Genomic DNA, 12,155 nt, shown 5'->3' on the forward strand with positions numbered 1-12,155 from the left:
CATGCTTCCCAGGTTAAGAAAAAATAACCTTGCTAACATCAAAGATGATGTTAGCAAGGTTATTTTTTCAAAGTGATGTAGAAGGGCGAAGTGAAAGAGTTGATTGTTTTGGAAGGAATGAATAATTTGAAATGAGACAAGTATGGTATGAGGGAGGACATGAGTTACTCAAAGCAGCAAAAGAGAAGAGTGAGAGAGTTAAGATAGCAAGTCTGTTGCCAGGGTATGACAGAGTCAAGTTGAGAAGGAGGGCTCTGATAATGAATAAGGCAATGCAAAGGTTATAAAGGAAGAATGCTGTGGAGTTTGTGAATGTGTGGAGTGCGTTTGAGGGATGAAAGGGCTTATACACATATCAGACACTGAATTAGAAACTTTTATTTAATACCATTGGACCTCTTTTAGTGACTGCCAATAATGATCTACTTCAATTCCCTGTGCATGGTTTGGTGAGATATGGGTCAGGAACAGCCTTCATTAAATGGTTTGGTCAATTGCTGCACACAGAAAGTTTTAGTTTTCCACATAAGCCTTCTCCGATGATGCTGATCGCTTTCATGCCAGAATGTCTTAGAACCACTGTTATGCCTCTTATACAAGCAACGTAGATTATTTTTCCAATGATTAAACACCTGGGATATCTCACCTTTTGAGAAACCAGTCAGCTTTGCTGTTTTCAAAATTGTGGCTCTAGCCAGATGGGCGCCCACAATAAGCTCTTTATGAACTCCAAAAGATCCTTTGTTTTTCCTTGTGATCAACACTATTGATAATTACTGACCAGCAGCATTCTAAAAAATAGTTGCCAGAACACGTGGTGACACATGTAAGCAAGTATTTTGCATATATGTTGTGTAAGTGACATTTACATACATCTGCATAAAGGTTTCTAATGCAGTGGCCAATATGTGTATAAAGGCAGATATTTTTCACTTGAGTGGATTTGTTATTCAAAGTCTGGATAAAGTGGTGTTGAATGAAGAAGTGAAAATGGAAGTGCAAAATCAGGGACTATAGCTGTTAGGGAGGAAGCTCTTGGACAAGTCCAAAGATACCAATGTGGTAAGTAAGTGTGAGAATGTATACAAAAAATGCCTAAGTTCTGTGGTAACAAAACTAGAATGGGATGGTTAGTATAATGCATAAGGATAGCAGTGGGCCAAAGGGCTAGAGCACTTTATGTACCCTAATGCCAGGAGCATTCATAACAAGAGGGAGGAGTTTTTGGCATTCGTTAGTTCCTCTTGGCCAAAGGTTACTGGCATTAATGAGACATGGCTGATAGAAGATGATATAGTTAGTGGAATAAAATGTGAAAGGTATACTATTTTCATGGAGGATAGGAAAAAAAATGGAGAGGAGAATTGTTGAATGAGAATGAGATAGAGGTCAACAGGACAAAATATAGATTTTGTTGCTGACATAGACCAGGGGATGTGAATAGTATGCATCAGCGAAACATTGAATGAGTGGAAGGCAAGTAATTATTATGGGGGTGGGGGGGGCGACATCAACTATAGGAACATAGATTGGACAGAGGAAAGGACACATGGGAGGAAGAATATGGAATTTAAGTAGTTACTGTGAAATAATTACCTGAAGTAGCATGTGATGAAATGTATCAAAGGTTTGAGAGTTTCTAGTTCTAGTAAATGCATCAGAGGATTTGGTGCGGACATCTGTAACCCAGATAACCACACTGCTGCACACTGGTGAGAATGATCATGTAGTTTTGAAGTAAATCAAGTGAAAGTTAAATGGATGAATAGCATAATTAAGCAGAAGGTAAAAAAAAAAATGTGGAGGGAATTCATCGAGAAAGGTGACTAGCAGGCACATGAGAAGAACAAAGTATAGGCCAGAAGGGTAACCAGTATGGTAAGAAAGGCAAAATCAGAGTATGAGAGGAAATTAGCAGTGTAGGTCAAAAGTAAAACCAAAGAGTTTCTTGCAGCATGTGGCAAGTAGGAAGAATGATTATGGAAAAATAAGCTTGATGAATGTTGAAGGTAGAGAAGTAACTGAAGCAGATGAAATAGTTGAATTACTAAGAGACCACTTTGCAGTAACAAGAAAGGCAAGACAATAAACCTGACAGACCTGACAACCAACAGAATAATTTGGAAGAAAACTGCTGTAGAAAACAATAATAAGAATGAAAATTTAATTGTGTTGAACTATCATAGTGTTGTGTCCTGAATGATCAAAAATTGGGACAAAAGATTATTTTATTCAGGAACAACTATCTTTAATTGTAGGCAGAAAATGTTGTGCTTTAGCAAGGAAATAAAAATGTACATTATAACTTTAAGGCAAAACTAAAGAAATGTTTAGCATAAGAAATGTGAGACTTAACCCGTTTATACAGAGTCAAATAGAGGAATTTATATAAGATTATAATTTAATTAGAGTATCCCATTCTATGTATTGTATGAAAGCAAATTGAGTGTAAGCTAAAGTCCAAGGGTCACACTTTAGCCGTCCAGTATAACATGTGGCCTAAGGGAAAGAGAAATTATAAGGAAAGCGAAGTGAGAACGCCACGTGCACGTGGATGAGTGCTGTGCGGTAAAAAATGTAGCTAAGCGCGAGAATCTCCAAGAAAAAAGGGGAAGAATATAAGGGTCAAGCTCCCCCCCCACGGGGCTTTTTTGGTTCCTGTTTCCTGCACTCGTGGACGTTGGCTCGCGCTCTCCGCCAACGTGAAGATTCCGGGTCGGCCGTAGAAGTCATGAGAGGCTATCGATGTTTGTGAGGCAAGGCTAGCTATCTCTTCATAACAGAGTAGCTAAGCCATATCGAGTGACCGGTAATCCAGATGCGTGCCTGCGGTGCCAGAGAAAGTCTAGAGGGGCACATCGCCTTATCGACTCGGGAACTAGGCCGTGCTGTTATCGTAAGTGATCCAGAGAATTGCAGAACAAAGGTGCCTTGATGTCCAGACACGGCTGATGACAGAACAGAAAGTCATTTCATGGGATGGTAACGTAGAATGATAAAGTATCTGATTTCCAATTAAAGATTTGAGCGAACTCTATAGGTTAATTTGTGTATGGACATGCTGTAGAGAACTTTAGAGATTATCCCAATTTGGCAGTGACCTGTCCCTGTTTTGAAGAATGTCTCCCTAGAAGGGATCTGTATGTGAGATATGAGTAGTGATCAGAGAGTGATTGAAGATAATGTTAAATTAAGCCAGAAGTTTGTATGTTTATAGAAAAACTCTGTAGATCTAGTTATTATGCATGTATTCTTGTGTTAGTAATATGTTAGTAATGATATCAGAATTTTACTAGGAAAGTGATTAAGTTAACCATGTACTTTAATTTTCTCATGTATATCTTTTAAACCTAAATAAACATGTTTTATAGCATTCGCCTGAATCTAGCCTGTCTTATGAATTCAAATAGCCATTCATAAAATTATTATCGAACCTAGCAGGAGGGATATATGAATATAGTTTGATTTTCCAGACCACAACTGCATGCAAAGACAAATTGAATTGAGATTAGTTGAATTACTGTTAGAAAGTTCATCACTGTGTAATACTCTGAGAGAGCCACCTTGGATAAGAGTCTCATCTATCCTATGTATTGGCTGGCGCAGCAAAAATATAAATTCATCAATATTTAACAGGCGGACTGTCTCAGAGGTTATATTTTAAGGCCTTGTCCCATACTTAGACAAAGCCCTTATGAATGAAAGAATTACACGTGACTAAACTTAAGAGTGGCCTGAATTTTAGTTTGTTTAAGGATAGGTGGGTGATAGCTGATTTGCTAAATTTATCGGAAAACTATAACAGAAGCTAGAAGGGAAATAACTGTGTATGAGTGAGTAGTGAAACATACAAATATATATATATAATAAAGAGGAAGGAAAGGTATATAACAATAGTATCTTGCACACTCTTTAAAGAGACATATCAGGAAATGATAATGACATATTTAATTTTAGGTGGATGCATATATACAATGAAACGGAAGCATAAGTAGAAGGTAAACTTTATGACTATCTTCAATGCAAATGTGTATTAAAAAGAGAAAACAAATAAAATAATTATTAAAAACCAAAAAAGTGCATGTTACTAATATTAGATATTATAAGCATACCATTACAGTCCAAAGTAAAGAAAAATAATAATTTGTAGTAGAAATACATGCATGCACGTGCACATGCACCCCAAAATGAACAACAGTAAGAAGCATTTAGCAAGATCAGTCACATCGTAAAACTAAGAAAGGTTGAGACCATGATGCTGGTGAATCTGAACTTCATAAGTTATTTATACAATCCTTCTATTAAAAAAAAAGCAGCTTTTGTGTAGCACTTTAGTCTATTTACAGTAGACTCTGTGTCTGTAAGATATAGCGATTTTTAGCTGATTTGCTTGATTCATTTGAAAATATATTTAATCTTGATGTTCTTCTAAACATACCATTATAAATCTACCAGTCCATAATATGAATACTCCTGGATGGAACAGAGAAAAAAGTAATCTTTCATAGAGTGTTAAAAAAAATTTTTATTCATTTCAAAAATTATGAACTGGATGGAAGGAAACTTGAATGTCTATGGTATGCAAAAGCTTTCATAGGTTTTCAAAATCAGGTTTTCTGGAATTGTTTATTAACTTAACAACCATTCAGATGTAGTTTCATTGTTTACTAATACTCCCATAACTGATACATTAAAATTACTGAAGAAAGATTTTATATTGTGAGATTATGTGAATACCATTAATGCTGTTATTTTTCATGTCAGAAAAAAATTGTATAGAAAAAACAGAAGGAACAGTAGTGGATATTACTAATTTAAATAATAACTGCTTCAAACTTCGCAGTTTTGGGAAGTGATCTTACCATTGCAGTTGGTGCATGTGTTATGTGTATTAAAAAAGAGAAAACAAATAATTATTAAAAAACCAAAAAAATGTGCATGTTACTAATATTAGATATAAGCATACCATTACAGTCTAAAGTAAAGAAAAATAATAATTTGTAGTGGAAATACATGCATGCATGTGCATATGCACCCCAATATTAACAACAGTGAGAAGTAAACCGTAATTTTTTTTTTTTTTCATTGAACTTTCTTCATACTTGCGATATTTCATTTTTCTAACAAGAATTTTTCCCTAATTGTTATTCTATTTTTGTTAAACCATACATTACACTGATGGTAGTCAATAGATATCACTTTTTTTTTTTTAATGCAGCCTGCCACCTATAAAAATTTACACACTTATAGTTCACTCCTACCCTGAGTAGGCTAATTTCTTTCCCCATTTTTTAAATCAATTTTTATAATTTTTTATATTTTTTCATTCATTTTTACATGGTCTGGAAACTGCTCTAGAGACCAAACATGGTCTCTAGAGCAGGGTTTCCCAAACTGTGTTCTGCAGAAGGTGAATAGGTGTTCCATGAGAAGTTCTCCTGGAGTTTGTCATTTTAGTTTTCTAAGCATTTTTCATGAATAAATAATTTATAGTGGAAATATTCTGAAGAGAATAATATTCTTGAATATGTCGAAAAGCTCAGACCCAGAATGTCTAATAACATCTGTATAGCAAATGTTAGTGACCAAGCCGTGTATTTTTAAATGTGGAAGTATTCATGAATTATCATTAATTTTCACACATCGAAACCTTTCAACATTTGGGAAAGGGAATACCGCTGTTTATGACCGGTCATAAAAATTGCCTGTAAGCAGATTATAACAATGGGCAGCATATCCTCTGTTCTCAAAATTGAAGGAAATGACATCTGTGTTGCAAATGTCAGTGACCAAGTAACATATTTTTAAACATGGAAATATTCATGAATTATTGTTAATTTTCACACATCGAAATCTTTCAACAATCGGGAAAGAGAATACCTCTGTTTATGACCGATCATAAAAATTGCCTGCAAGCCAATTACAACAATGGGTGGTGTATCCTCTGTTCTCAAAACTGAAAGAAATAACATCTGTGTTGCAAATGTTAGTGACCAATCAGCAAGGAAGTATAAAGAAAAATTTTCCACTAAAATTGAAGATCAAGGTAGTCTGTATCCAGTTCTCAAATCTAGTAATACTGAATACTTTCTTCGCAAGTTTGTATTGTAGGGTGAAAGTTTCGAAACCGTAGTGCTGTGATTTTTTAAAAGTAATAGGCCTGCAGATTTAAATTTTAATATGAATAAGAGACAAGGGACTTTGTTTAATACTGGTATTAAGAAATCTCTTATTGAAGGTCTTTGTGATGCAACAGATAGTGAGTCATCCACCACCAGCCTACAAAGTGATCTCTAGGATGTACAAAAGGAGGGGAAAACTACCAGCACAGAGAAAAAAGTCTGTATTCACTCATAAGTACTTATAATAATATTATAAATTTTTGGTGATCAGAATGGGATATGTCAATGAAAATCAGCACAAATTAATTTAATGATGTTTATGTTTAATTGATGTTTAATTAATTATCAATTAATAATTAATGATCAATTATTAATTAATAATAAAAATCAGCTAAATTAACAATTAATTAGTAATTAATACATTAAATAACCAAGGTGTTCTGTGAAAATTTCAGGATTTGTGAAATGTTCCATCGTCAGAAAAGTTTGGGAAACGCTACTCTAGAGCATGGTTTCTACCATTTAAAAATTCTTCTTCTTCTTGCTCAGTCTCCTCATGTCTGAGGACTTGTGACTCTAGCCACAATGTCTCTCCATTTCTTTCTGTCTTTTGTTGCAGCAGTGGCTAACTCCAAAGTAAGTCCAGTGATCTTTTTAAGCTGGTCCAACCATCTTGGCCTTGGGCATCCTCTTTTTCTTTTTCCTTTCACTTTGCCCTGAATGATAAGTTTTTCCAGGTTGTCATTTTCATGTCTTGAAATGTGACCGAAATATTTGAGAATTCTTTCATTTAATGTCGCATAACTGCCTCTTGCTTTTTTAGTTGACTTATTATACTTTCATTAGACCTCTTGTCCATCCAGGAGACTCTCTGCATTCTTCTCCAGCATCACATTTCGAAGCTGTTTATCTTGTCCATATATTTCTTACTGAGTGTCCAAGATTCAGCACCATAGATGAAAATCGAAAACACCAAGCTATTGACCAGTCTTGACATAATGGTGATATAAATGTTTCTGTCTTTCCATATTTTCTGCAATTGCACCATTGCTGACCTTGAAATCTACTCTTGTTGCTTATTAGAGCTCCAAGGTAAATGAATTCATCCACCTTCTGCAAATCAATGTTTGTGGGTGTTGAAGGTGTTTGTGATGCAACAGATAGTGAGTCATCCACCACCAGCCTACAAAGCGATCTCCAGGATGTACAAAAGGAGGGGAAAACTACCAGCACACAGGAGAAAAAGTCTGCATTCAGTATAGGGGAAAATTATCATTTTCATTTATTTCCATGTATTTTGTTTTATCATGATAATTCTAAAAATTACTTCATTTTTACATGATTCATTCTAAAAATTAATAATCTAAAAATTACTGTTTGTTAATAAAAATTTTACATAAGTTTTTTTTCCATTTTTTTAATTTAATATCATAATTTTGTCATATGCATTCCAACAAAAATCACAAAATTAGTTCTAACTAGCTCTTAAGCCTAAATACACAATTGCAAAAGTCCATTGATCAACAATGTGTTATTTGTTAATGTCACAAAGAAAGAAAGTTCGTTCAGAAATATATGCACTTGAAAATACAATTATCACTCCAGTGGGCCAGTAGCAACTTGGAATTAAGAGTAAAACTGAAATAGGTGAATTTCAAGTTTTAATGGAACTAAAATTTCCTTTATAGATTCACAATTTGGAAAATGCAATTCTATATTTATCACTTAATTTTTTTAGCCAATTACTCAGCTGTGTTTATGGCTGATATTAGTTCTGAAGTTAAAGTACAACATGACTGCTTTCATACAGCTAATCCAAATTAATATTTTAATATTTGTAGAAAGTTTTTTTTCTCTAGATCCATTTTTTCACTGCTGTATTTACTTAATTTTCCTCCTCCACACACAGAAAAACATGATTTTATCTGAAGTCAACTATATATTCAAATTAGGATATTATAAGCAACATAAGCCAGCCTAGTTGGCTGAGTGGTTAGCATATTCTCTCTCAAGCCAAAAGGCTGCAGGTTTGAATCCCACATGGGCATGGATGTTTGTGATTGTCTATGAAAATACTAGTGGTGGTCAGTAGATGGCGTTGGTGTGGATGCAGTTCGTTGTAGTTGGTGGATTGAGTGGTGGAGACGGAGAGTTGTAGAATAGGTGCCCTCCCTTGATGAGTCTTTGGACTCTCTGGAGGTGTCATGCAATAATAATAATTAGTTCCTCATATTATAACTCTTAATGGTTTATGTGATCTTCTATCATAGCCACTACAACATCCAACTTTGTGTCTATTGTTGATAGTGCTAGTTTTATACTTTTTTTCTCCAAAAGATCATAGATGTAGGCAAATTCCCACTCCTTTTTCAGGGACATGCCACATACTTTGTAAAGTATGTGGCACGTCCCTTTATAAAGTAAGCCACACTAACAACTTTCTTGGAATAAACTAAAGAAGCAGCAGCTATATGTGCAGTTCAAATAAAAGTTTGTTTATATATACATTTTAACTGTAGAATATTATCAAATAAAAGCATATATTAGGCAACAAATGAAGAGACAAGTCCCACACATTTAGTAAAACATAACACAAAAATTTCTCTCTCGCACACGTATACTTAAAACTCAATTAATGATATTGCTATTTTAACTATAAAATGGGCAAACCTGATAGTCCCAGGCTTTACTATCCAATCCTGTTCCACATCCTGTTTGGTCAGCACAATATACATATTCATTCCAAATATCAAAACATGGACTGTTTTGTGTAGAATTATATGTTAGAGAAACTGCTTCAAACAAACCAGCAACTGCAGTTTTTGCTTCTTTTATTTTTTGACACATGACCTTAAGATATATAAGGAAAAACTTATTAAAACTGTTTAGATAAACTGAATGTTTATCAATCATAATTTTAAGATTATAAACTGTAATAAATGACCGCTTCAGTCACATGCAAAAAATATATACTGTACTAAACGTCATGTAAAAAAATGGCGGCTGCATTGTCATTCCATGATTTTAATTTGGATTTCAGTAGGTTCGTTAAGTGTGAGGTCTGTTATATGTATTCCTTCGATTACATAAATGATTTGTGGATGTTTAGTGTGGATGGAAGAAGGGTGTGTGCGAAATGTGACCTGAACGAGGAATTGATGAATGCGAATATGAAGTTGATGACAGAAAGTGCTAGTACCGATTGTGTCGTGAGTGCACGTTTGAAAGAGAATGGCGAGAAAGACAGGCGAAAAAATGTTAAAAAATCAGGAAAAAAGAAAAAGAGCGATTTGACAACCGTAACGGATGTTAAAAGGAACGAAAGTGAGGCGGAAAGAAACGAAATTGAGAGAACGAATGAAAGTAGAAATGGCGTGGTGCAGAAACCGCAAGTAAAAAAAATCGAAAGAATGAATGATAGCGAAAAAAGAATGACTGATGGCGAAAGTTGGACGCATGTTGGAATGAAAGTACTGAACCAAAGAAAGATGAATGACAGTAAAAGTGAGAAGAATGATAGCGAAAGTTGGACGCATGTTAGTCCGAAAGTACGGAAACAAAGAAAGATATGTGAGAGTGAAAGTGAGAAGAATGACAGTGAAAGTTGGACGTATGTTGGACCGAAAGTACGGAAACAAAGAAGGATGAATGAGAGGGAAAGTGAGAAGAGAGGGTCGAGAGTTAGAAAGTTAGAAAGATTTAATGATAGAGTGAATGTGTCGCGAGGTTCAGAAGGTGAATTGGATTGGATGAAGCAAGAAATGAAATGGATGCGGAATGAAATTAAGAGAATGCAGGTCAAAACTATTAAAATAAATCATGATGGCATGAAAGAGTTAACAAAAGATGAGCGAGTGGCGTTGTATGGCGACTCCATTATTAAAGGTGTGCTAGAGGATAAAATGCACAAGGTATGTTTTCCAGGCGGTAAAATGAGTAGAGTGATTGAGGCATTGAACATGAGGCGGGAACGAGCAAAAGAGTTAATTGTATTAATTGGAACAAATGATTTGAGAGAGAACAAAGAGCATGTCAAAATGAATGTCAGGAGACTGCTTGGAAAGATAAAGGAGAATAGTGTGACAGGAAGGGTGGTCAGTGTGTTGCCTAGGTATGATTGTGGTGAAATGAGGCGGAGAGCAAGGATTATGAATGATATTCTGGCTGAAATGTGTGAGGAGATGGGAGTACAGTTTGTTAATGTGTGGAATGAGTTTGAGGGACGGAGTGAGCTGTATGGGGAGCGATGGACTGCATTTGAGTGGTTATGGTGTGAGTCGCTTGGAGAGACTGCTGCTGGAAGGTAGAGAAGTGAATAGAGAGAATGAATCAGATCAAGAGGGGAGTGATGTGGAAGAGCAGGAGAGTAAGACAGGAGAGATTGAAGGAGTGGAAATGAATGTGGAAGTGAGTGGTATGAGTATAGATAATGAGAGAATGGGTGTGCAAGAGGAGCAGGGAAACGGGGAGGCTCAGGGTGGACAGGGATACACAGCGTGAGAAAGGTGGATGCTCCAAGAGGAGGTGAGAGAATGTGTAGGCAGGAAAGTAATGGGATGATCAGGGATCAAAAGGAAACAGATGGAATTGCAAAGGGTTCTAAAATGAAGAAGCAGAAAGGGAAATGGCCCCAGTCCAGCATGGAGAGATCACATCGAGTGAGTGGTATCAGTGGAACTAGCTGTAGATCCAGAAATGAGTTGTTGTGTTTGTATACCAATGCTAGAAGTATAAGAAACAAGGCGGATGAAATGGTTGCACTAATTGCGTCTGTGCACCCAGAGATTGTCGGAATAAGTGAGACATGGTTAGATGAGGATGACATCCTGACAGGAATAGAGATGGAAAGGTATGATGGGTTTCGTGAGGATAGAAGGGGTAAAAAAGGAGGGGGAGTGCTATTGATGATAGAGAAAGAGTTATGTCCATACAAGGTAGAGATGCAAGGGGGAAATGAGGCCAGTGGTTTTGAGGCAGTATGGTGTGAGATAGAGGTGAATAGAATCAAATACTTGGTGGGATGTTGTTATAGACCTGGTAATGTGGATGGTGGTGATAGTGAAATGTATAGTCAAATAAGCCAAGCAAATAAGAAAAGGGTGATCATTATGGGTGATTTTAATTATGGCAATATAGACTGGAATGAAGAGATAGCAACTGGAAGTAAAGAAAATGAGTTTCTTGAGTTTTTGAGGGATAACTACCTCAGACAGTATGTAACAGAGGGCACAAGAGGATTAAGGGTCTTGGATTTGGTCATCTCATCGGAGGATGTAATTATCAATGAGGTATCAAATCATCCACCAATTGGTGAAAGTGACCATGAGGTGATTACTTGGGTGGTTGCCAGCAGTGCAAGGACCCCTGTGAAAAAAGGGTATATGTGGAACTACAAGGGGGGTGATTATGAAGAGCTCAGGAGACAGCTTGCAGGTGTAGCATGGAATGAGGAGTTAGCTGGAAAAGAGATCAATGCAGCTTGGGGGATTTTCAAAAAATATTTAGTGGATGCAATGTCTAAATGTATACCACGGGTGAGAAGGTTAAATAAGTTAGGTGTGAGATGGATGAATAAAGAGATTAAGCATGCAATACAGAGAAAAAGGGCATTGTGGAGGCAGCATAAGAGAAGTGGAAGTAACCAATTTCATGAGTTCTACAAAGACCAGGCAAGGAGAGTGACTTGGTTGGTGAGAGTAGCTAAAGAGAGGTATGAACAGCAGTTAGCTAATGAAGCTAAAAAGAATCCTAGGGAGTTCTTTCGATATGTAGCCAGCAAAAGAAAGAATGATTATGGAAGGATGACATTGATTGGAGGAAATGGTATAAAGACAGCTGTTGCAGAATGTGTGGTGGAGATACTTAATGAGCAGTTCATAAAGATCTTTCAATCTTGTGAATGTGACTTCATGGAGAGATTAAGAGCAGTTGATGATGGGGAGGAGAGACTGACTGTAAGTGAGCAAGAGGTGTTTGGGGAGTTGAGTAAACTAGATGTAAATAAGGCTGTGGGACTTGATAATATATCACCGC

General features: G+C 36.1%; 1 protein-coding gene across 1 annotated transcript in view; it reads right to left on the reverse strand.

The window, feature by feature from the left end:
* The window catches only part of LOC150103926 (dipeptidyl peptidase 2-like), a 287,390-nt gene that overhangs the window by 32,200 nt on the left and 243,035 nt on the right, over positions 1-12,155 (reverse strand). The window contains exon 7 of the mRNA XM_090396608.1: positions 8,793-8,972. Within this exon, the coding sequence (XP_090252734.1) occupies positions 8,793-8,972 (180 nt within the window). The remainder of the gene's footprint in view (positions 1-8,792; positions 8,973-12,155) is intronic.

The sequence above is a fragment of the Typopeltis vanoorti genome, chromosome 8, assembly GCF_054136105.1.
Source record: "Typopeltis vanoorti isolate ZY-2024b chromosome 8, IOZ_Tvanoo_1.0, whole genome shotgun sequence".
Classification (NCBI taxonomy): Eukaryota; Metazoa; Arthropoda; class Arachnida; order Uropygi; family Thelyphonidae; genus Typopeltis; species Typopeltis vanoorti.